The sequence below is a fragment of the Solea senegalensis genome, linkage group LG6, assembly GCF_019176455.1.
Source record: "Solea senegalensis isolate Sse05_10M linkage group LG6, IFAPA_SoseM_1, whole genome shotgun sequence".
Classification (NCBI taxonomy): Eukaryota; Metazoa; Chordata; class Actinopteri; order Pleuronectiformes; family Soleidae; genus Solea; species Solea senegalensis.
Window position 1 is genome coordinate 10,642,824 of NC_058026.1, and position 26,380 is coordinate 10,669,203.

Genomic DNA, 26,380 nt, shown 5'->3' on the forward strand with positions numbered 1-26,380 from the left:
CAAATCCGAACCTTACAGATTTAGGAGTTATGTGGTATAGATAGAGGCAATTATGTCCGTTTGATTTGGAAGTTCTCTTGAAAACTCAAATACAAAAAGGAAACAGAGAGATCAAGTAAAGGCAACAGTGCACACAACAGGTTCTAGCACGGTTACTCTAAAGGTGATGTGAACACCATTTCTTTATTCCAGAAACTGTGAAATGGTCTAATCTGGCTGTCGCGTGCGTGTGTGTATGTGCCACAACTGCACTGTTTCCCTTCCTGGCAAGCGTTAGTATTTCACTGGCAACCAATCAAGCGCTCCCATGATGACCCTTCTGTCTCTTTGCACTAACAGGCCTGCCACCAGATGCGCCTCTGAAGTCCACACACACACACACACACAGAGAGGCACAACACACACAAACACATACACAGACACACACAGAAAGCACAGGAGATAGTGGTTTAAACAAATGAAGCAAATTCAGGGAAATCTCCTCTCTCCAGTGATTTCAAACACACATGTGAGTCCAGCCACATCCCTCTAAGGGCCTGTAACATTTAAATCAGCACACCAAACAAGGTCCCTACCACCACAAGTCTCTGGTGTCTCGGGAAATTTTCAGTGTCATTGGAACTAATAAGAAATCATGGCCGTTTCATTTGCCTCCTCTAACCTCCCCCCCACCCCTCTCCTAGCCCCTGTGGAGCAGATGTCTCCAGCATCCTCACAGATCCCAAGGCTACACACACACGGAAACACCATCTGGGACCACGCTTCAGCTGTGCCTGTGTGTGTGTGTGTGTGGGCTGTGTGATATGTGTGCAGAAATCCGTGGTGTGTATCTGAATGTAACTGTGCTTGTGTGATTCATATGTATGAATGCGTCTCCATACTTGTGTGTGTGTGTGTGTGTATGTGTGAGTGCTCGGTTGGTAACGGAGGAAGTCAGGGGGAGTAGATGGCGCTGTGGACAGACGGTGCGACACACCTGTGTGCTTTCTGGGTTTTTTTTTTTGTGTTCAATTGTTTAAGTACCCCCAACCTGGACAGGAATTCCCAGATGAGCTTTGCCTGTGGCAGGTGGGATCCTTTGGAAAAATGGAACACACACACTGTACCAAAATCTTTGCTCTGCCATTCCCATCAGTCTCTCTTTTTGCCTTGGTCTCTCAAGTGTGAAATGTGTTTCACTCTAGCTACTGTTTAAAATTATTTTTAAACCCACACAACATTAAAAAGGGACAGATAATTACAAAACGTTTTTGGCTCCTAGATTTTTCACTTGGTTTCTGTAAATTAATTGGTAAAAGGGTCCAGATTTGCACACTATTCTACACCTCTGTTTGCCAAACTCATTAGGAGGTGTACAAGGCTATGCGCTGCACTGTGGAGAGTAAGGGGGAGGCACACATCGAGAGAGAGAGAGAGAGTGTTGATGGGAGAGAAGGCTGTAGTGCACTAAGGCGAGTAGCAGCCTCTGTAATGGCTCTGATGAGCAGCCTCTTAATTACATTTACAGCTAAGTGGAGCAGGAGCAGGAGAGCAGCCGCCGAGTTTCCAGCGAGAGCAGACTGGGGCAAGACCCAACCAAGGTCCTTGGCTCCTTCAGTTCACATCCTGACAACCTTTCTCTCTCATTAGCTGTCACCATTTAAGTCTTCCTCTCTCCCCCTTTCCCTCTCTCACCTCCCATCCACTTGCTTCCTATCTGCTCGTCTCTCCTCCCTCTCTCCTTTGACATGTTTTCTTCTTCCCCAGGGTCCGTCCCGCTGTACATGTTTTCAATTAGACAGAAGGGAGACAGGGATGGAGGGCTGAAAGGAGAGCTTGGGAGCAGGAGGAAGGGTTTTACACCTCTGATCCACAGACGGTAAGCATCTTAATGGGGGATTTGGCGCATGGGAGGGATGGAGTGAAAGAGGGATGGTGGCAAGGCAGGCACCTGAACACCTGCAGGGGTGGGGAGCATGATAAGCGTGTGTGTTTCAATGTGTGAATGTCTGCACATGAGGGTAGGTTGGAAGTGTGTGAGCTCCTGTGTGCCGTGGTGTCTGTGTGTGTACAATATACAGCATGTGCAACGGTTTGTCGGTTAAAGTGCAACTGGGACAAACTGACTTCAAAGGTGTAGCACCATGTTCCACACCGAAAATAAAGCCTGAAATGAAAACTCCATGGAAAAATATGCTACTGTAGATCACAGGAAATTACATTTTAATAAACCAAACTGATTGGCAGCAACGACACCAAGTAAAGCCCCATTTTTGTGTACACGGTCTTTGTCATACAGACAAACAAACACACACATACACACACAGAGAAGAATGACTGAGCTTCATAAATGTTGGTAAATAGAAAATATGTGAGTGTAATCAATGTTCTAACCATGGTAAGGAAACTGCACGCCATCATTTTCATGTTTTATCTTCCTCTCCTGCACACTCGCCAAATGGTGCTGCACTGAAAGTGGAGAAGGGTATTGTTAACAATGTGATAGCAGGAGAGAGAGAGAGGGGGAGAGGGGGAGAGAGAGAGAGAGAGAAGTAGGAAGTAAGAGTGAACATTTGTGTATGAAGGAGGTTGTGAATGGCTGACAACTGACACATAATTATGTGAACTATAAATTATGGATTGAGAATGAGGGAATATTAGGCCGTGAGATTTGGGAGTGAGGGCTCAAGGGTGAGGGTGGTGGTTATTAGTTTCTTGGAGATGTGCGATAGAATAAAGAGGGAACATGTCCAGAGGATAAGCCCACATTTAGTGGTTAATGCAATAGAAACACCAATATAAAGCCTTAATTCCGGATGCCGTAAACTAGCATTTAAACCTTGATGCATCCTGGTATCTACATTCCCAGTGTCTGCAGGCATTTGGTGGATGGCACTTAATACCATTTAGCTATGACAAAAACTATAAAAATTTATTCTGGGATTATAGTGATGGTGTTGAAAATAACCAGAGATAGAGTAATATAATATTTATCCAAGTCTCATTTGGCAGGTATTGTTATGTATTTGTCATTGAGTGAGGTGTGTGAAATTTAAGTCAACATATACTCATAATATTATAGACATGGCTAAAGCTATGGCTCTGTTATATCTACATTTTTCAACTACATTATTTTTTGTTTTCTATTTTTTCTTGAATCTAGGGAAACTAGTGACATTCAATATGATAGCTTGGAATATTATCGGTTAAAATTAAAATCCTAGGTACGAGTGTCTAAAACTGTGTCCTCCACAAGTTTTTTGAGGTAGGTGTGAGGAGAAGATACATTTAGATGGAGGCACCAGTTTGAACTTTGGTGATGGTGGGACAGAGTTCAGGCAGGAGTGTGGAAAAGCTTCATGATGCTTGCTTAGAGGGTGATGGGAGTGGGGTGGCGAGGGTAGGAGAGGTTACCTGCATCCATGTCATTGGGCCACGCACTGGACTGGGAGGAGCTGGCAGCAGGTGAACGTCCAGGGTAGAAAACATCATCTGTTGGGCTCTCCAGCTCACTGTCATCTAATGACTTCCTCTTGGTGGAGCTGAAATGATGGGAGAAGTTGGATGGAGGGTGGGGGAGAGAGGGGGAGGCAGAAAGAGAGAAGCAGCAGAGGGGTGATATTTTTAAATACCCTATAGCAAATGACATATATATGGCTCAAGGACAAAACACAGAAACAAGCATTTAAACATGTAAAGAGGCTTTGAGTTTTTTTGGCGTCTTAGTGCGATAAATAACGGAACTGATCTTATGCACCAGTAATGTCAAAGTACGAATGAACAAGGAGGAAACAGAAAGAAAGGTTAGCAAGCAGACATCTGCAGAGTATGACTCTCTCTGTGTCTCTGTATACGTTGTGTCGCATTCAGTTGTGTACTTGTAGGTGTATATAACTACCTCCGTGGAAGATTTGCGTACAACTCCACCTCAGACCTATAGTGACAGCAGATGACAGAGGTAAGAGGAGAGAGAGAGACAAGTTAAGAAAGACACAAACGAATAAAAACGCAGAAAGTGTTGTCACACATTACATAAAGAGAAGCGCTAACAAAGAGACACACACACACACACACACACACACACAGCAAAGAGGTTCAGGATAGATTCCAAGAGTGGAAATGGGCTATGGTACTAAATGTCATTCACAGCAAGAAACCTGAATGAAATGGTGTACGACTTGCCAGTAAAATCATCCTAGCAATAAGAAGCGATATATCCTTGGCAGATATTAATACAACTTCACACTTCAATCCTGTCTGCGTTTGGCATCAGAGCATGTGCCAGAGTAGCACTGCTAAGGCCACATGGTGGCTTCACCCACCAGAGACTCGACTAATGGCAAACACCTGGACTTTTCTAATGGTCACTGGTGTTTCCGGGGCGATGAACACCTCCATACACCTGTGAACTACTGTTGTCTGTATGGAATTACCTGGTGGAAGGAGGGGAGGTGAGGGAACGTCGCCCAAGAGCCACCTGGTTGATGTTAGGGTGATAGTAGCTGGGGCTGCTGTCCAGGTCAGCCAGTGAGAAGTTGGGACCTGACGCTGTGGCCACAGGGGCTGAGGGAGAAATGTGTTATGAAAGTAGACGTTTTCAAAATAAAACCAAACAAATTGTGCCTCAGCAGTGTCTATACTCATTACTCCTTTGATGGAGATCAACTCTAATTAGAGCTGTTTTTCCCCCTATTTAGGGACGGGGTTAGGGTCCAGCCACTAATCATAGTATTTTTCAGTATTGTGCTTGTTTTCCTGCAGGGTTTTCTGATGTATTCCTAAATCTCTGTGTGTGTGGTGTTTCTCTACTTACTCTGCGACACTCTGACCAGCTCTGCCACGTTCCAAACCCCTGAGGTGACGAAGCAGTCTTGGAAACTCAGGTGCCCTGTACACAAATGCAGTGGATGCAGTGAGGACTCACAGAGCTTCAGAAGAAGGAACATACTGCACCACAAATCAATGGCATTGTGTTCAAAACAAACATTTGAGAAGGTGAGCATCTGCAACTGTGTTTGTGTTCTAGTTTGCTGATTTGATAGTGTTTGGACTATGCAGTGTGTGTGTGTGTACCTACCATTGGGTGGTGGTTTAATATCTGTGTCCCCCTGTTGGCTGGAGCTGTCTGATTGTCCAGATTCTGCACAAAAATGGGGGAGGGGCAAAGGAGACAAAAGACAAATGGTTAGGATCTTGTTTGGCATGCTAAAAAAAGTTAAAGAAAAACATACTGGTAAGTGTACAACGTCTCAATGAATCATAGCAATGCATCTCTGCTGCCAAGACTGCGCTATCTGAGGTGAGAGAGGGAATAAGAGGGACTTGCAGCATGCATCTATGCATGAATAAATATGTATGCGTGCATGTGTGTGTGTGTGTGTGTGTGTGAGAGTGTGAGAGAGAGAGAATTAACACATTTTCGTGTGACAGTCTTTTAACTAGGAATGTTCTCTCCCATTTCCCTCTGTCCCTCCTGACTTAAGGTGCAATGATTTACAGTGTGCTGCTATGCTATTTAGTATCAAACCACGCAATCATATCCCTCGCCCTAATCCTATTTAATACCTTCTTGCTGGTAGGGATTTAGACTGCGTGAACAGAACACTTCTCTCTCTCACACACACACACACACACACACACCCGCATTTCCACAAATGTATAATTCAAAATTTGATACATGTTGTGATTCTTGGACACACATGCAAATGCATATGCACCACGTGCAAACACAAACAAATGACCATGCCCGTCCGGCTGGCCCCAGGGATTTATTATTTGTTGTACCATTTCTTTAGGTTGAAAGTTTTAAGGTGAAAGGGACTTGAGTCACATGAGCCGACGAAAAACACGCCAAGTCTTGGCAACAGAGGGCCACACGTCGACCTGGGAGAGCTACAGGCTGACAGAGTGTCTATGCATAAATGTCTAGGTATACACAACACATGCTCTTCAGGTGTACATATTTCCAAAGCCTCCATCTCCATCTGCAGGCCTGGTGTGGTGAAGGGGCTCATGCCATCCACTCAGGCCTAGTTAGGCTGTAGCTAGTTAGCAAGCAAGCTAAAAGAGGTGTTTATCTGCAGGCTGTAGGTGATAACAGAGCAACACAGACTCCTGCCAGCAGCACTTGCCTTGCAGCCACACTAAGCCACAGATTACAGAGCAGAAACAAAAACAGACCTGTCTCGCTGCCTACGAAGCACTGCTTATCCACAGAGAGAGAGAGAGAGAGAGAGAGAGAGAGAGAGAGAGAGAGAGGGGCAAGACAGATGGGAGCGAGAATGAAAGAAAGAAAGAAAGAAACCAGAAATGAAAGGGAGCTTCTTTTTTACCGTCTCTTTGCACACAGAATCTCACACACTTCTCTGTCTCTCACTGGCTGGGTGTAATCCTGGCAGCCATCTTAGAGCTTGGCAGCCATCTTAGCATTGGCGGTTGCGCCACATTCCAGCTAACTGACGGCACTCACTCCAAACATACGAGACTGAGCCCCCGCCGCACACGCACATAGACACATTCAAACAACACAAGCGCAGTTGTGCGCGAGGTACACACTCAGCGCAAACATATATATGATGGCCAATGCAAGCTGTTGAGAAAACAACCTGACTTCAATGAACTTTTAACCGTCATGTAGTATTTCACCACAGGGCTCTACAATATTGTAAACACTCCATTTCTCACACCATAGACACACAGCTATCTTACTGTACTCTATGTGCACCGTGATTGAGAGATCCCGTATCTTGTAATGCAATGTGGAAGTCAGAGCATAGGCTTTGCTGCCACAAAGATGTCAAGAGCTCTCAAGCATATGTTGACAGATGGAAATTCAAGGAAGAACTACTAAGATTCCACAGTGACCTTAAAGAAACCTGCTTCATACTTTGATACAACTGATAAGCACACCTGAACATGCACACACGCACACACAATTTAGACTTCTTTCTTGTTCACTAAACACGGTTCTGGCTCTATTACAAACACTCAGCACAATATACTGACACAACCTCAATATCTTACAATAAGATATTATCTCCCACTTAAGAGAGATTATTTTTCAGTTGTGTCATATCACGTTTCCCCTTCGCCGTTTCCTACATTGTTGTCTCATTGTTGGTCTTGACTTGACCATGTTCTGCTGTTGCAGGTGCAAAGGACCGAGATTAAAAACTGAGGATCATGCCAGATAAGAAGCCACTTCACCTCTCAGACCATATAAGCACACAATGTTGGCTAACCGCAGATAGCACAATAGTTTCATCTTAAAAATGTAATTATAATATATATTTATTATATAATATTTGAATTCCAAGTGAAAACTTTTTCATCACACACTCTTTACAGAGAGAGAGTTGATATAGCTAATGAGGAGCTGTCACGGAGAGAGAATGAGATGAGGTGGCTAGATACTACACAACACCCCATCTCTCACTGGAAATCAGTGCCACCCTTGAGTTCAGCAGTGCATCATATAGCTTTGTAGAGAGCGAAACAGTGAGAGAAGAGGTAAGACAGGATGTCTCGTGGCTGATTATCACCAGCCTGCCAGCTGCAGCCTACAACAGTAGACCCCCCTATAGCCTCATAACCACACATCCAGCCCCTTATCTTCCCACTACAGCCCCCCACAGCTCTCCCGTCAGCAACCCCAATCATAGTCCTGCAGCCCGGCCCAGATGCCCCTCCACCTCCGCCATGAGCAACCTCAAACATTTCAACCAATCCTGCAGCTCCCTCACCAGTGAATTGACAAAAAAACAAAAAAACACTCAACTACAGAGTGCAAAACAGTGTGGCCTCATAATGTATACATTGAATCAAGACGCACATATTAGACTGATAGTGCTATGCCTATCTTTCGCCAATCGTGAGTAACAATCCTTGCAAATAAAATGTAGTAACCATCAAGACAGAGAATTAACACAACTGAATCTACATGGATATCATTCTTGGAGTCATTCTTGATTTACCAGTTGGGATAATAGGGTGGCACAGTCATGAGGCAGAAATTGGGATTTCCTCCAACAACGCGGTTGAAAATTCTTTCAAGTCAGATTTTAAGGTTTAAGTAACAACAAAGACGGAAACATCAAGTCATTTTCTATTAAAACGGCCATGACTGCAGCTTAATGACAGCTGCCACCATTGTTTGCTGATTGCAGAATTTCCCTACAGGCTCCATGGCAAATCTCATGACCCCACTTCAATCAACATAACCCCAGCCATGGTCTTGACATACAGTACTATGCCCCCCACTGTGGGTTTTCTCTTCCTCTCAGAATCCTTCCCTCTCACAGTGTTTGGCATAATTACTTTTATCATCTCTCTCTCACAACACACTTCTGTTCCTCAGTTCCATCTGTACTTCAGGTAAGCATCTCCCATCCTCGTTCTCAAACTTATTTTCCAGTTGCACCTCATCTCCGCCCCATGATCAAATGTCCCACTACCCAGTGCAGAATTGATATCCAGGGTCAGACAAGATAGCTGATGATAGCTTCTCAAGTCTCTGCTTAGTGACCTGTTGACGTTCTGCTGTTGACTGTTTGGTGAAAGGGGTCGGACAGATTTACCGGGCAGTCAGCAGAATAAAGCAGTGGCATAATATCCCAGATTGAAACACATTCAAACACAACCTAAACCACTGTGCACGCCACAGCACGAGACAACGTGTACCACTGAAATTTCACAGTTACCCACACATTGGATAAAGCAAAAGTAAAAGTCAAGGTCAGAACTAAAAGAAGTAGAAAGAGACTGATTGATAAACAGTGAAGCACTGCAGGAATGCACACCCCGAGCATCAACATACAAACCAACAAGTGAGCTAATATACTCTGCAGCCACATCAAGCCAGTGTGTGTCCATATGCGCACACTTGTGTGTGACTACATGTATGTGCACAGTCGGATGGTTCACAGATTCCCCCCCTTGTTAGAACAAATGTCAACTCTACTCTCCCCTTATCCTCCTCCTCCTCCTCTCTCTCCCCTCTTCTCCTCCCCAAAACACAGAATAACGTGGTACAGCCTCCCAATTGGGTTTCGCTTAAGAGGTTTATCGGTATGTTGCTAAACATTCTGACCTTTTTTTAATCCTTAATGCGCTTAAAATGTTCCAAACCCTCCTAATCCCCCCAGCTATCCCACACAGATGTTCACTCAGCTCTTTTATTGGATGTTACTTTCTTTTTTTCCCTCTTTTATTTATGTATATATTTTTATTTATTCATCATTTAAGTCTGTGTCATAGAAGGATATATTTCTATTTCAGTGTGGAGAAATATTTTTTATCTTTGCCCCTGTGAGCGTGTATGCGTGCAGTCATGATTTTGCCCTCAAAGTGTTGATGAGGAGTGTGAATTTGACCTTTTCATTTAGTCAAACTTGAGATCTTAGTGTCATTAGAGAATAAAATAATCTTTCAAAATGTATGTGTATTTGTATTAAAAACACTGTTTATATGGATGGCTGTACCAATGAATGTATGTACAGTATGTCTGCATGTGGTGTGCATTTGTGTTTGTGTTCTTGTATCACTGCGCCTGGCAGTCAGTGTGGCGAGGTGGCAGAGTAGGGCTCTGTGTGTGTGTGTGTGTGTGTGTGTGTGTGTGTGTGGAGCAGGTGTGCCTGGCTGCCCTGCGCAGCTTGCTGCCCATCTGTGCTCCCGTCTGTGTGCCGCCTGTGTCTACGCTCTGCCAACAGCACCACACCACAGCAAGAAGACCCAGGAGAGAGGGATGCTGAGAGACGAGGGGAGGACGGAAAGAAAGGGAGAGAGATGGAGGGGAGCAGGAGAAGAGAAGAGCGAGGAGGATGGACGGCGGGAGGAGCACACAGAGGAAGTGGATTACAAGGCTGGGAGCATGGAAGAAAGGAAAAGAAGCAAGTTAAAGCGGGGACTGGGGAGAGGGGGGAGGGGGGGTTATGTATCTTGAGGGTATGCATGAACTTGCAGGAAATGAGTGGAACGGGTGACAGTGGGAGGGTGGGGTGCCGGGTGGAGGTTCTTGGAGGGTATGTGACTGGATGGATGCCCATACACCTCCCCTTCTTTATCCCCCCCTACTCCTTCCTGCAGTCCCTTACTGTCTCCATTCATCCTCTTATCAGCTCTTGGTGGTATCAGTGCAGATTACCATGGACCTGTGTGACTCAGTTTATGTTCTCCATTATTGTGCGAGCAGCCAACATTGGGTTGAAGAATGAGCTTCCTACAAATGAGTTCCCGAGTCTTTCAAGGAGTTGGCTGTGTAAAGTCATCAGGGTATTCCCAAGATATGATCAGAGCTAGTATTCCCAGAATGGGGGTAGATCATATTAAATTAAGCTACCCAGAAGTGCAGAAAAATCAATTTTGGGAAATTCCAAGAGTGAGAGCATGAAAACCCATGGGCTGAGCCCAAATATCTAACACACTCTGTGGACTCGCAGACTTTGTGGGGGCATTCCAGGGAAGTCTGAGAGGGCTGTTTGACCCCAACATTCAAATGGGGCTTCACACCTTCTACAGACTTCCAAAGAAAGATCTTCAAAAACATGAATTCTGTGGAACTATATGCTAAAAATGCAATTATTTTCCCTTTTTTTTTGTAACATGTTAGGTAACATGTTGAAAAGCAATGATGAGGGCTCGGTGAAGAAGGTGGATATTATCTGATGTAAAATGAGTGTGTTTAAAGATTTTAGGTTTTAAGCACCACTTAACATTCCCCCGATTTTATCTCAAATTTTGTGAAGAATTGAATGTGCTTTCAAACAACGTGGTCTGAAATCAGCGGTGCAGTGTTTGGCTGTTATTTTAAAGGCACATTATTAAGATGGTAATTCTCAATCTGCCCTCTAGTAATCCACTAAGATGCCATACACCTGGCATTTAAAAGACAATGGAGATGGTACTCTGACAGGTTTAACACATGTTACACCCCAAACACACTTATTGTTACATTAAGTACATGAACCACAGTTGGATTTGGACATATTCTATCTGCCATGTCACTTAGATCATGAGCTTAGAGTGTCAAATATATACCCTTTTGATTCAGTCAACATATATAAGGTTTGGTCACATGCAGAGGAGGGATAGTGATTATACTGGACAAAGGATGTTGAAGACAGACATGGCGGGCAGCAGGAAAAGAGGAAGACCATGTTGTGAAGGAGGACACGAGGACAGGTGGTGTAACAGAAGCGTAGGGGAGAAGGTAAGATTGAGGCGGATGATCTGCTGAGAGGTCAGTCAAGATATACCAATTCAATTCAATTCTATGGCTTTCATCACTGCATGGAGAAAAAAGCCAGTCGGATTTTTGGTTAAAAGTAAAAGGAAATATTCCATGTATCAAGTAAAGGTAACCAAATGCTAAGGGCTGTGAAATGAATTCCCATCCCCAAGAACAGGATGTGTGATATAAATGATATGAATGTATGCATACAGTTGGCAATCTCATCTCAGTCTATGTGCAACAAAGCTTATAATGAAGACCTTAAGTGCATCACAACAGAGTAAAATAAGAAAAATCTGGAATTCATTCAGGAGCCCCAAGCAAAACAAACAGGAGCATATGTTATTATTCACAGAGCATTGTCATTTCCGTTAATGAAGAAATAATGGGGTTGTGGAGACCACAAACTCTATTAAGCCTCCCAACTGGTTGCTGTGAACATTGCATCTCTGTGTGATGCGGTCGCAGAGACTTCCAGCAGAACTATTGATTCATAATTAATATGGATAGTGATGTGTAAATGGGATTCTGCGCTTTGGAGTCATGCTGACTAGACTTGCTTTTGGACAGCCGCTCAAAGTCCTGAAGGCCCGCAAGGGCTCATGGAATCCTACTTAATCAGACACAAGAAGTAGGCAGCTTAACACACACACACACACACACACACAAATGCAGAAAGACAACACAAGAGCCCTTTAAAGAGTAAGGGAGAGGAAGGAGATAAGGCTCTGTTGTACAATTTGCTCGGCTAAATTTGAAACCATCAAACTCTTAATTGTGAGTTGAATGATTAACATAAAAAAACCCACACCTACAAATAATGTTGTTAAACACTATAAAGAACATGAAAGTGTTCATAAGGAGAATATGAATCTGTTTTAACTGCTCGAGTATGTACATTCTGCACTCATTTATATTTAAGCTGCTTTATTAGCAGGCTCTAGTGTAATGGATGTGTGTGTGTATATGGCTGAGGGGGCCCCCAGCACGGTTCACGACCCAGCCTAACAGAGTGTGAACGTCCCCCTGCCGAGCTGATACTGATATAACTGTCCTGTAAGTGGTGTTGACACCAGCATTATTACCCTGTCAACCTCCATCTCTACTCAGCTTAAAGGAGTCAACCAGGGGTGGGGGCACGAGCATGTTAAGGACCAGTGTCTCTGCATAGCCCTGCTACAGCCCAAATAAATACAGCTGCACAAAGGCCGGAAAGGGAAAGAGAAGGGGAACACATGGGAATGAGGAGGAAAGAGGGGCTACGTATAAACTTGCTGATACCTACAGTACACTCACTGCTTTCTTTAGGAACAAACGTTGTACACACACGCACACACACACACACACACACACACACAGAGGGGCTGCTGCAGTAGGAGGTTACCACCACCAGGTGGCATTTTCCTGGCACATGGAGAGCATGGTGAAATGCAAATAAAGCAACAAGGCCTTGGGCCAGGCGTCTCAGCTAGCTCAGACTTCACTCTCTAGACTGTAAAGAGAAGCAGGCCAAGAACTGAGGAGAAGGAAGACAAAGAGATGAAGAGGACGAGAGAGATGTGAAGTGAATCAAATCAGAGTGGAATATGAAGATGTGAATATTACTGAGATATGAGTAGGAGTGTATCCCTTCTGCAGCCTGCCCACATCAAGATCCAACACATAGAGCGCGCACGCTATTTTGTTCAAAGAAGGTGTTTCAAATTATAATGTCTTACAATTTGCAACATCAGGAGCTGAGCGACCAGAAAGTGCCAGGATGCAAGCATGAGCGTGCACAGAGAGGCCCCAGGTGGTGCTCAAGAACCTGCTCCTTTGTCCTCTGACCAGATAAGTGCCAAATCTTAAGACATTTTCATTTTATTTGTAATCATCTGTGTGGCCCATAACATCAATTAATGCCCAAACCTGGATTTGAGTTGTAATTTCTGTGAGACAGCTGGACTTTACAGTAACATACAGTCATTTAGTAGAAATATGGCTATTAAACATCTGCACCAGTGTATGATTATTGTTCGTTACAGACGTTCAACTGCAAAATGATTATATTTCACTCATTAATTATTAATTTTTTTCACTTGAGCTCCTGCCCTGTGAAATGTCTGTGCATGCCACTGGATGTAGGGACATGTGAACTGAGGGAGTGTAGATTTACAAGAGAAGACATCACAGACAATTCAGATACACAGAGCAGTGTAAGTAAAGCAGAAAGACAAGACATTACCGGGGCTTTAAATCAGCCTTGACAAAACTGTACGTTAAAATTTGCAGCATTCTTGCACAATGCATCACAGATAAACACTTTTAAACTTTAGATGAGACAGGTTGAGAGACACCAGGAAAAAGATTAACAAGACTTGGACTCAAGCAAGTAACGCAATAACACAGCAGAGAGCAGCTTGCTGCAGCTTTGCACAAAACAAAACACAACTGCAAATGCTGCACAGAAAGTACAGTACAGAGCAGGGAGTTTGGAAGTGGGGAACGAGGGAAGGCCTGTGTTGTGACTTGGATTTCTCCTCCCTCGGCCTCTCTTCCTGCTGGCCCAGATACACACTGTGGGCCTTTGTGCTGAGGCTGTTACATACACTTCCTGTCTGGCCAGCAGAAGGGTGTTTTAAGGTAAACCTCTCTTGTGCTCTAGTGCTAGAACTGTCATTCTCTCCACTCCTCTCCGTCTCTCTCTCTTGCATTTGATACGTCTGCTCATTTATCTGGTTCCAACCAATTCTATTTCTTAACGACGCCGACATTTTGTCCATCATTGGAGTGTTGCTGCCCTCTTACACTGGTACGAACTTTTGCTCTCTTCCATCTCCTCAGCGCTTTGCATTTCTTTACAAGACACATAACATAAAACAAGGTGAATTACACTAATAGAAGGCTTATGCACTTGCACAGCCAAGGACATGTTGATAAGAGTGAGAAAACATCCTCAACACTGACACACACACACACACACGCAATCACACCCACAAAGTGATACAGAGCAAGGTTGCCAACTCCTCTGAAAGCACCACTGAGATAACACCGATAACAAACATTCTTCCTTCAGCCAAGTCCTTTCCTCCTGAGGAACACTTCATTGAAGATCCGGAACAAATGTGCCACTTTATGAACATAACAATACTTTAATTAGTCAGTTGGGTGAATGCACTGAACTGAAAAGCAAGAGACCCAATTACAGAGGAACTCGTAAGTTCTTTTCTCCAGAGAAATGAAATGATTAAAGTACAAAGAGAATTCATCCATTTAAATGGATTCGGAAGTAATTATTGTTCTGTTGGGAATGCATAAAAGTCATAATCACAATATTTTACTTGGGTTTCGGTCTAAGATGAATTAAGGCTTTTTTCTTTTTCTTTTTTTGTAATTTCAATAAAGTAAACATTTAAAAAATAACGTGGTTAAGGTTTTCAGGTTCATCGAGTTCCATGTGACACAGGCAGGTATTGGACAATGTCGCTCCCTGCCAAGTTGTGTATAGACAGAGCAGCAGTGTCTAACGTTCAAGTATGGACAACCCATGTGACTAAGTCCTGCCAGTCTGTGCCCAGAGGACAGAGGGAGGGTGGGGAGGCAGAACGTGAAAGGGCTGTGAAAAGAGGAGCAAAGATGCTAGCAGGAAAGGAGCTGTTGGCAAGTGAAGGAAGAGAGATATAGCGAGGGATACAAAGGATGTGTATATTGTACTGTATATACTGTATCAAAGAAAAATCTCCAGGAGAGCAGAGAGGCCACGCTGTCACTTTGACAACACATATACAGACACATGCCCACTGAGGAACGGAAGGACATGGAGCTTGTGCTGCCAAGCGGTGATCACCTTTGACTCTTTGGCACAGTAGCTGGAGATGATGCCAGCCAGACAGCTCAACGTAGGAAGTACATCAAACAGTACGTGTGAACCTTCTTATGTCTGTGTATGCATGTGCGTGTGTATTTGAGTGTACACAGAGGTGTGGATACAAATTGCCATGAAGTCAGGTTGTATGAGTCAGTGTAAGCAAAGTTTGACATGGCTGAGAAAGGCTGGTGAGAGGAGGGGAGAGGAGAGGAGCAATGTACCATAAGGAAGCGGTGATAGAGTGACATGTAGTTTGTTCATATTCAGAATAAAACTTTTTTTTTTTTACAAGAGCACATACAGTACATCCTTTAGACACTCATTGTCCATTGTGAAGCCTAGAGAGGGCAGATGGAGAGAGTACCATGGGGCGAAGAGTGAGGTCATTAGAGGGAGCTGGAGCCAGGCGTGATGTACAGCCTAAAGTCAATGTGGTGGTCACCATCACAAGCGGGTGACCGGCTTGTGTCCGTGTTCATTAGTGATCGAAAAACGTAAATAGCTGCTCATGCTCATGAAGGTGAGCAGCCAAGTATGAATTTTGGTCACATTTTATGGGAAAGGCAAAATAATGCACAAACAATGTCACCCAACAAATGGTGACAGTGGTAACCCTTACAATTAGGATTGCCACGAACAGCTTGCAATCCAAACAAACAAGTGATGGCAACAACACAGACAAGCAAGATAAATCAATCACGACATAGATGCATGGTAAAGCAGATCACCATCTGTTTGGCTGTATAGGAACTCACTGGGGAGCCACATCGCTTCCACATATGGCCAATGTGTGTGTCACACTGTGTGTGTGTGAGAGAGGGAGGAGTATGTGTAGTGAGCTATACCTGCGATGTGTGTCTATATGACTTGTACACTGACCTGTGTTCTTCTCATAACCCTCTGCTGCCTTCTCTCTCTGTCTCCAGTAAAGAGCAGGTGACCGAGGCTTCTGCCAGACAACAGAGTCCTAGTGTTTTTAGAGTTTGAATCTCAGACAAATAAAAACACCGCCCAGTGTTTTGTCTCCGTCCATTTTACTTTTTCCTCTATAGCTGTCTTGCCGCACATCCATCTGATCACACTGGCATACACCTGATGATTGATGTGTGTGGTCACACTTGTGCATTTATATAAGGATCATATCTGCCCTCCACCGTGTAGCGCTTAGCCCCGTAAACCCATCCTGCTTAACGTCTCCTCGCTAATGCCACTTCTAAATCTAATTCACCTCCTTACCGCCATCACCCCTCACATCATCCCTGTGCTCAACCCCAGCTAAGCTACGTACACAGTCATCATATCCGACTGACCGCATGAACCCCAGCATTTCACCTTGTTGTACAGTTAATCCTTATTGATATTGCTTTGCTTAACTTCATCTAATGACCCTAATCAATTAAATCTAATGTAACCCAAACACACCCAAACCCTGCCAGAACACACAAGTAGGGCCTCACAGAGGACGCACATGATACTCATTGTGGGTTCTGACGTGAAATCAAAAATATGAACAAAACATTAATACTTTTGTTTATTGTGCTCCACAAAGTTCTTTATACAGCATCTCACCACAGATGGGAAGTAATGTGTGTGTACACTGGGGTAGACATTGTGTGTGAGCAGACCTGATCCACGGTAATCTCACCAATGATGTAATGCCAGGTGCAATCATCATAATACGTTACATAACCCTGTAACAGCATACCCTTGAGTTCAAAGGGTTCACTCAAGCGTGAATGAATGAATGAATTGCTGCTCCAAAAGATCGGAAAGATATTCTCTCATTGATAATGAGCTACATTAAATATCAACAAGTCATCAGTTCATTTCATACTGCTGAGGCCACTGAAGATCGTCCACTCCACAAGTGCAGAGTGGGGAGTATTTTCAAAACGTGTCAAGAGCCATCACGCACCTCCACGGGGAAGACCTACTTTCACTAAGGTTGAGTATATGCAGAGCAGTAGTACTTACACAAATGGCTACATTCAGCATCCAAATTGGCGAGAGACAAATCAGCATTAACATATCCACTCACAGCATACCTCCTCGGCCCCCCAACTGTTCTTAGCTCAGAGGGAAAAAGCTTTTGATTAGGGTTGTGACTGGCAGTTCATGTAAACACTGCATCAGCTAGTGAGTGATAGTGGAGGCAGAGCGAGAGCAAGAGGGAGCGAGAGAGGGAGAGAGAGAGAGGGAGAGAGAGAGAGTTGAATGGCTGCCAAAAGTTGCAAAGCCAAGTTTGGCCCTATAGCAGTGTGTGTGTGTGTATGTGTGTGTGTGTGTGTGTGGTGAAAAGAGGGTTTGTACTTGCAGGCCTGAGTGTGTTCATACAGTACGTGAGCACATGTGTGTCTGTGTTTAACCCATTTACGTAACAGACGGGGTCCCTGGGTTCAAGCAAATTTAAAGACTGAGTGAGCACGCTAGAGAGGCAGAGAGCGAGAGAGAAGCAGAGGAAGGACCTATATGGGGAGGGTGAAAGAGGCGGGGCAGGCTTCCAAGTTCTGCCACAGTTTGAAAAGAAACAACAGTATGGATGAGGTAAGTCGAGAACTGTAAGGAGAGACAGCAAACGATCAGGGAGGAAAGTTGTGACATAGAACTTATGGATAAAGAAGAAAGACCACCCCCCCAATTTTACACAGATTCACCTGATTCCAAGAACAGGACTTGGAGAAGAGGAGGCACAAAGCAACAGGCACCTGACGAGTGAAAGAAGGCTAAGCAGAGGTCGAACAGTCTTTCGAGGCCAGGCATTGGGCCTTTTGGACGACGCTCTGCAGAGATTAGTGTGCTGAGATGTTGCTCTTGACAGACAGGAGGAGAGAGAGAGAGTCAGAGAGTAAAAAGATCGTCAGGAGAGCAAGAGACCAGCAGGAAAGTCAGGGACACAAGAACAGAAAGGGAAGAGAGGAGACAAGAAGTATAAAAGGGAGTGAGTGAGAGAGAGAGAGAGAGAGAGAGAGAGAGAGGGAGAGAGAGAGAGAGAGCATGATGGCTTGTTTCTGGTGGGACTCCAAGAGCCAGCATCTGTTTGGCTGGGGCTCAGAAAAGTCTAGTGTTTCACCCTGCAGCGCCCGGGGGAACGCTATTCCAGGCTGCACAGGCTTCTATGAAAAACAGCTTTATGTGGAAAAGGGGAGATGGAGGGAATCGGAGAAAGAGAGGCAACAAGGGAAGGAAGGAGAGCAGGAGCAAGAGGAAGGAGGGAGAGGGTGTCAGAGTGGAAGGAATAGAAGTAGGAAGAGGAACAATGGAGCGACATGTGGAGCAGAGATGAAGTTTTGGGAGGGAAGTGAGTGACAAAGTGCAGTGGCTTATGAGATATTCAGAATGTGAGGACAAAGTGAAACTGAGAAAGGAGGACAGCAATTAACCTGGGAGGAAATGAGGGCTAGGGATCAGCCGATATATTCTGTATCGCTATCAGTATCGATATCGGTTTCATACTGATCAAAATGAACGGATCAGAAATCAGAAAAAACTTAACATAAACTCTGACATGATACAAAAAAATTAAGCAGAGGCTGTAAAGAGAGACATATGCCGCCAACATCTTGTGACCAGTAAGTGAGAACGAGACCCAGCGATGATGTGAGCTATGTAAAGAGACAAGTGGTTTGCCCCAAAAGACAAGAAGTGAAATTGGTATCTGTATCAGACATGATACAGTGGTATCGAGCCATTCCTAAGGGCCATGCTTTCCTATGTCACTTTCACCTGTTCACAATCCTCATTCAAGCACAACCCAGCAGCCCTTACTTGCTCAAAACTCCAAAAAGTGGGGATGGGGGAATAATGAGGCACCACAAAAAAGAAAAAGGAAAAAACACACACACACACACACACACACACACAGTGGATTTTGTCCCTCCTCGGCATCTGGGCTCGGCCAGCTGTGTTGTAGCGCTCAGCCCTGGGCCTCCTCACCTGTCAGTCAGTCGGCTGACAACCCCCAAGGGATAACAAAACAGCTGGCAGACAGGTGCTGCCACAGTCCACTTCCCAAACCAGTGCCGGTGTGACTGCGTGTGAGTTAATGCATACATGTACATGACGACTGGCCATTCTTTTAACTCTTCCACTGCATATATGGACCAGCAATCGACAAAGCACATCCGAGCCAGCTTCTTCTTCTTCTGACAGTAATGCAAGTCGATCAGGCTGGAAAAGCGAAAACGCTCTGCGAGAGATATGATGCCTATGATGCTGGTACCATCTGTGTGTGTGTGTGTGTGTGTGTGTGAGGAGTGGGATGGAGGCTGGGCATGGTATTGAAGCAGGGCACTGAGCTTAATCAAACGCAGAGGCACTCTCCCCGGGAAAAACAATGAGGGAAGGCAAAGTTTACATGAGCTAATTGACAGAGCGAGGGAGGGAGCAGAGGAGAGATGGATGGACAAGTGAGAGAAGTTGGAAAGGAAGAAAATAAACACACAGGGGAGTCAGAGCATGGAGACAGATGGAGGGAACAGGAGAGAAGGGAGAGAAAAGAGTGGTGCGTCACTGTGACGGAATGAAATAATGAAAATGTGCTTTTCATTTTCTTGATACCTCATCATACCACCACAACCGTCTCTCCATCTCTCAGTCCACAACACTCTTTCCTGTCTTTTGTTCTCCTCACGTCTCTCCTACTGCCGTCCACGATCGTACGCGTGCATGTACGTATTATAGGGTTTTTTTTGTCCTGTAGTACACGCACACACGCGGAGAAGCCGAAAGAAGACGACGACACAGAGGAATATAAAAAAAAAATGGAGAAAAATTCTTTGTGTGTGCACTCATAATTGGCCAACAAAAGTCGACTCTTATTACTTGTGTCAAGTCGTGTTGTGCACATGTGCTAAAACACATTTACCGTGATCATTTGTGTCAAGTCGCGCTGTGCACATGTTCTAAAACACATTTATGCTTGTACAATGATTTCCATTGAATTCTACAGTGGGATAACTCCCCTCTCTCTTCATCTAACTCCCTCTAGATCCCGCTGGAACACATAAGCCTGTACTATCCCAGTACGATCAGCTTTGAGGGGGATTTCACTCATTTTAGGGCATTTCACTTGTCCGGCCTAGATTTCTGTTAAGTAAAGCAGCTCCCAAAACCACCAAACCCCCTCACAGCATTATGTGAGGTTGGCTGATGACATACCAAAGAGAAAGAGAGAGAGAGACAGACAGAGACATGGAGAAAGACAGTTACAGGGAGGTGTGAGACGACCAGAGGCCTTGAAAGTCTTGTGACTGAAATTAATGTGGAAAAGTTAGCAGTTTGAGGTTCCTTCCAGCTGTTTTGTGTGGAGGACTGTTAGGGTTGTGTGTGGTTTTGCACATAGTGAGCCAGTATAAAACTTACCAGCAGTTAATTTGGAGAGTGGTACTTAATCACACTAACCCAAATCAAATGAGGATTATGGTCATTTTAAATCTTAAAGCCCTTGGTAATAAATGATGTCTTGGTGCAAAAGTTAAAGTAAAACAATGAAACTGTTTCTGTTTCTAATGTTCGACCTCTCTATCCCGTCTGAAGCACTCTGTCCCACTGTGAAAGAAGCTGTTAATCTTTAAGAAGTAAGTTTGTATTTGCAGTAGCAGAATGGTGAAAATGAGAATTATTAAAGATGTCCATCATAAGTATGGGACATATTTATTCACATGTTTTTCTTATATTAACTAACAACTACAGTTATGACACATTATACAAGTCTTTTGGCTACCGAGACTATTCCTTTTAGTAGAATTAATAAAATATGGACTTTGATCTTCTGCTATAATTTGATGACAAAGAAAAATACACTTTGTGCTTTAAAAGGTCCACATTTAGGGAGCTTTATCGGCATTAACGGAATATACTACTCATGCTTGTTAGGTGCATAATTGCAATAAAATATATAACTTCAGACAAGGGCTCCATGTTTCTATGTCAGCCCAGATGTGTTTGAAGCAGACTACTGTCCACATAAACCTGATGCTTAAAACAACAAATAAATAGGAGAAAACAGCAGAGTGAGTGGAAGAATAAAAACTTTCTGACATGCAAAGGCCATTGTTGTTCCCTTAAGAGCTTAGGAAAGGGTGAAGTGAGCAAAGAAGTCCTTCATTTGTTGCATTCCTCATTAGTTCTTGTGTAGTGGACCTCAGTGCAGAACTCGTTCACAACATCGATCAACAGTACAAGGCAGTGGTTGTACTGGACAGCTCTCAGGTGTTTTGAATGCGCTCTCCACTTATTCAAAGAAATCACATCATCTGTCAAGCTGCCTGCTTGAACAAGAGTTAAAGAAAACCACACAACATCACATCCTGCATCACCGCTCATAAGATCTCCAGCAAACACATCGTTACTCTTCGCCACTCAGATCTCACTGTTTTTGAAGTGCATCCCTCAGGTGAGGTTAACTCACGAGAACCATAAATATACCCGCTAAGTGACTGGTTGGAGCTTACATGTGCATTAGTGTTATCTTTGGTTGTGCACCTCAGCCGGCGATTTATAGCCTTTAGACCTTCACACTGAGTAAAGAGGAGAGGATTACACAGAGTGATAAGGAAAATACTTCACAGGAGTACAGCTGGAAGTTTGAGACTGAACAAATACGCTCTAACACTGTCTAGATTTTCACAAATGTGTCAAAGTCCATAAATCAGACATTTGTTAAGACCAAGACAAAACCTTTTGTAGTCGGACTCATCCTTTACCAGAGCAGAGTGAAAGGTAAATGTTAAAGGTTTGATTTTATAGGTTCACACTGTGTTTACGACTCCTGCACGTGATACTTTCTACTCTTTCACACTATTTCAATGAACGCCATCAACCAGGATTGTTGGTGAACCAGGTGAAGCCACCAAAGAAAGGCGATCAACCCATTGCCAGTGGTTGGCCTGCCCTAAAACAGCAACACCACCATCATCGCCCTCAGTGATAATGTTCGGGTGGTTAGAATGAGCATCTTTTACTTGATCTGGTTAATAGAATAAATGGTATTGAGAGCTGTCCCGAGCTTTCAAAAGTAAGGATTGCTACAAACATTTATGCTATCGGCACGAAGATGATTGGTGTCGGAATTTGGCAAAACTGAGCATATGAAGAAGAAATGAGCTCATTTACTCGGGTCTTATGTTCCCACTGATGCCGGTAAAAACCTGCGTGCACTGCAGTTATTAGACAAAATCCTAATGAGTTTAAGTCATTGTGGGCAGGTCCAACAACACATCCTTCGTAAACCTTGCATTTGCTGACAGACAGAGACAGTTACAGTTATACTGACATGTTTAGGAGGAATTCATCCTTTCGTGATGTAACTAATGTCCTTATAATAACACACTCAGATTTAAACAGTAATATAACTTTGCTACATAAGTGCCTTGCATTTCTGCACATTTCACAGTCCTCTACAGCAGGAGGTGATGGGAGAATGTCTTAAAACTCAAACCCTGCTCAAGTTCACTCTAACAATCTAACAATGTGGCTTTTCTTTTGGCAATGTGCCACAGAGAAACTGCCATTACTCCACCCTCGTGCCAATTATCCCATGGATACATTAGTGAATGGTCCAACTGCTTGACACACACCATAACTACTTGACTGCACTTGATTTGATTTCATCTACACACACACACACACGACAACACTGTGGAAAATCTGCAAATAATGAGTACATATCAGAAGTAAAGACGCACGCGTACACACGTTCATTCACAGAGCCATATGGGCCATAGCATAAATGGGTTTTAATGAGTCCTGTTGAATGAATGTTTACTGCTGCGTTGAATCTGTCTGCACTTATCAACACTCTCACTCCCTGCGCTGTGATGAGACAGCCATATGATTGCACTTATCCACGGCCTTGGTCAGAGAGTCTCTAGACTGGGGATAGTGACAAACTAATAATCCCCCCTTCCTGCAATTATCCACCTCCCTCCCTCCCTTTTCTCCATCATTCTCTTGCTCTCTTTTAATTCTTCTCTTTCCCCCTCAATCACTGCTCAGCTCATTCCTCTGTTTATTTCAGTTTCACAAGTTAACCTCTCCTTCTCCCAAACACACTCAGGCTTGTTTCCTTACACATTTCTTGTGAGAAACATTTACGATCGCATCTAATTTAGGATACCATATACCCACTCTTTTATCACTGTGTATGAAACCTGCTCATCCTCTCTCTTCCTGCTTATATAGGGGGGTGACTCCACATCCTCTTACACAATCATGCAGATGGCTGAACATGTATATATAAATACATATATATATACACATATATATATACACATATATAGTGAGAGAGAGAGAGAGAGAGAGAGAAACCACTTCTAAATTTCACAAAAACAACTGAAAATAGTTTCGATATAATAGGTCATGCCTGTGGCTTTCTTTGGCCGGTTACAACTGGTTTCAATATTAGAGTAAAGTGCAGTGTAGGACTGCATGAAGTCAACAGCGTGCTGATGACTTGTGACAGACAGCACCGTTAACAGAGGTGGTGATGTAATCCACTCTGGGTTTTTATGGCGAAACTACTGACGCCCTCGCTGATTGCCTGTCTCGTGGGACACAGCAGGGAGAACAGGGAAACAAAATGAGGAGGAGGAAGGAAGCATGTGTAATGTGAAATAAAAAAAAAAAGAAAGAAAGAAGTTTATGACGCGGCGTGTTAACAAAGTTCCCTCGTGCACACACAGTATTATCGCACTCAATAGAGCCTGTGACAGGCGGGCTGGTGGTCAATGCTCAGCCAGAAATCACGCCGCTCAACCAGGAGCACAAGGCTCAGGGAGGACTCGCTCTTACTAGCTCTTGAGTCGGGTTAACAGCAGCAGATGCTCCCGCTTTGACTCCTTAATGGTCGATAGTGTTTATTTGGGCTTATTGACAAACCTAATGGTGAATCAGGGAGGGATATGAGGGATTTTGCTCAGAGAGGATTACTGACTCAACTAGTTAGGATATGGGAATCATGATGACAGCAGTAGTGATACAGAGGATGGAGCCAAGCTGATCATCAGTGGGACAGAAGAGAAAAGACAGGAAGAGATGCAGTAGACGACGGTGTAATGTATTTGGTGTTTTGGCTCGTTCCTTTATTCTTTGATCGCATCGCAACGTGTGTACGTGGTTTTGACTATCTTCCCCTCGAGGACATTGTTGAGCTCACACCAAAGAGCTTATGTGCCGAGCGCAAAGAGTGGACTGACTGACTACTAAAGGCAGAAGACGGCGGCGCGATGCAGCTCGAGCCGAGACGGCGAGCAGATCAAACGTACGGCGGAGTGACGAGCTCAGATTAACTCTCCTCTGGCTTTTCAAACAACGCTGACAGATGCATACCCCTCCGCACTCCCGTTGTCAGAGATCTATTCCTGCACTTAAAGCAGCTCCTCTGTAACACGCGTGCACTCTCTCTCTCTCACACACACACACACACACACACTCAAACGGTTTATGCTACCTTTGTCACCTCCCACACACTGGTTATCTCCAAGGACACAAAACCCACAAGATCCCCTACCCAATTTCCACGCATGCAGCCTAAATGGAGCTGTAAGCAGGCATTAAGCCTGATGGGGAGAAAGGGAACAGGAAAAAAAAACAACATAACCCAATGCTGAAGAAAAGGAGGAGGAGATGGATGGAGAAAAGTAGAGAGAGAGGGGGAGGGGGAAAAGGAGGTGGATTTTATTTAACACGTTGACTTTCATCCTCGCTTTACAACATACTTAGACGGAGGGTTTGTTGGGGAAGGTACGCGCTCTCTGGCTTGTGCACACACACCAATGCTTTCCATACTCAAACAGACAAAAAAAACACAATGAATCCTCTGTTCTTTCTACACAAGGGGACATGCAAAAAAAAAATTGATAATAATAATAATAATTGCTCTGTGCCAGATTTGAGAATGTCCTGGTTGCCCGCCAAGGTAGCTGAAATAACACTCCACAGCTCACAATACTTTATGTAACTTTTTTTTTTTTTTTCAAATCAGAGATTAGACGTGATCTCCTTTCACTGTTAAGGCTTCAACCAGTCTGATGATTGGTGTGTCTGTATAGTTTGGACTGGATTCGAGCCAGGAGAGGAACTATGGTGCAGCACTGGGCAACAGTCCAAGTTGAAAATATATAGCTGGATACTTCAGACATGGATACAGCTCTGACTTAAGCCTCCTCATTGAACAGTGTTTTAAAATTCCATTATCTAAGGGTACATTTTAAGTCACTCAAGAGATTAGTTACTGTTTGTTTTGTATTCTTGTTAGACTTTTAAGCAATTAGCATGAAACTAGTTATGTTTAATGAAGTAGGTTTGTGCTTTAATACACAAGTACTGTACGTACATTTCTTGAATCACTCAAGACAAAGGCAGACAGACGCCAAACTGGTTCAAAAATGACACAAAGAAACACAAACATGCCTACAAAACCCTTTAGTTTGGAGCTCGACACCCTTGTCCAGAAGGGTGTTCAAGGACAAAAGTAAACGCAACTTCTCACTCATCCGCTTTCCTTCTCTATCCTTTCCATCTCTCTGTGTCTCTGTGTGTCTCTCTGCAGCTGTGATGGATGGTCCTTGATGTCATGTCTGGTGAACTCATCTCTCGGCAGGCGTCTTATTCACTATTTTAAAGCATGCGAGGATGTTGAGGAAAAAGCAGGTAAAGCCATGAAATCACAAACAAGTTTTTATCCACTGGATTAACTGGGTTGCAGACTTTTTCCAGCCTTAAATCCATTACACAGCTGACGGTCAACTTATTTTCCTCTGAGTTCTGAACATATGGCTCCAAGGGAGTTCACTTTGTTTCTATAAGTAACTTAGAAAAACTTGTATCAGTTTGAGTTGTGTTCAGTGTTTAAAAAGTATTCATTTGGACTCAAGGACAACCCTTTCTTTCCAATCTATAGAATAGATAGTAGATACTATATATCTACCAATACACCACCTGACTGGGTGACTCTATGAAGTAGTTGGTCTACAGATGTGTGTGCTTGTCCAACCGCAGAGAGCCATGATAATAAGTGAACCAATCACAGTCTGCATCTCAGTGACCCGTTGTGACATTTATATTATAGGGTACATGATTACGGTGTGCCTATAGCATAAGGATTGTTCTCCATCTTTCACTTTCTGTACATATTTTCAATGCTGCTCTGTCACTAAAATTAACTTTTTTTCCCTGACTAAATTCCAAATGTTGCTACACCTAGACTGTATATAAAAATGTATGAAATCTTATAGATTTCAAAGTGAAGCCCAGGACAGAAGTAGCAGTTAGCTACCAGTGAGCGACTCAAGTCTTCTTCAATTGAACTCAAAATTTTGTAAATTATG

General features: G+C 43.8%; 1 protein-coding gene across 14 annotated transcripts in view; it reads right to left on the minus strand.

Annotated features, from left to right (window-relative positions):
- nfixb (nuclear factor I/Xb) overlaps nt 1-26,380 on the minus strand; it is a 101,483-nt gene that overhangs the window by 17,489 nt on the left and 57,614 nt on the right. For 9 of the 14 annotated variants that reach the window (XM_044029356.1, XM_044029355.1, XM_044029351.1 and 6 more), the window contains 6 exons: nt 5,057-5,119; nt 4,793-4,867; nt 4,413-4,542; nt 3,878-3,913; nt 3,394-3,521; nt 2,374-2,448 (listed from right to left, as the gene is read on the minus strand). In XM_044029356.1, the coding sequence (XP_043885291.1) occupies nt 2,374-2,448; nt 3,394-3,521; nt 3,878-3,913; nt 4,413-4,542; nt 4,793-4,867; nt 5,057-5,119 (507 nt within the window). The remainder of the gene's footprint in view (nt 1-2,373; nt 2,449-3,393; nt 3,522-3,877; nt 3,914-4,412; nt 4,543-4,792; nt 4,868-5,056; nt 5,120-26,380) is intronic. The other 5 variants (XM_044029357.1, XM_044029345.1, XM_044029354.1 and 2 more) reach the window with 3 other exon arrangements.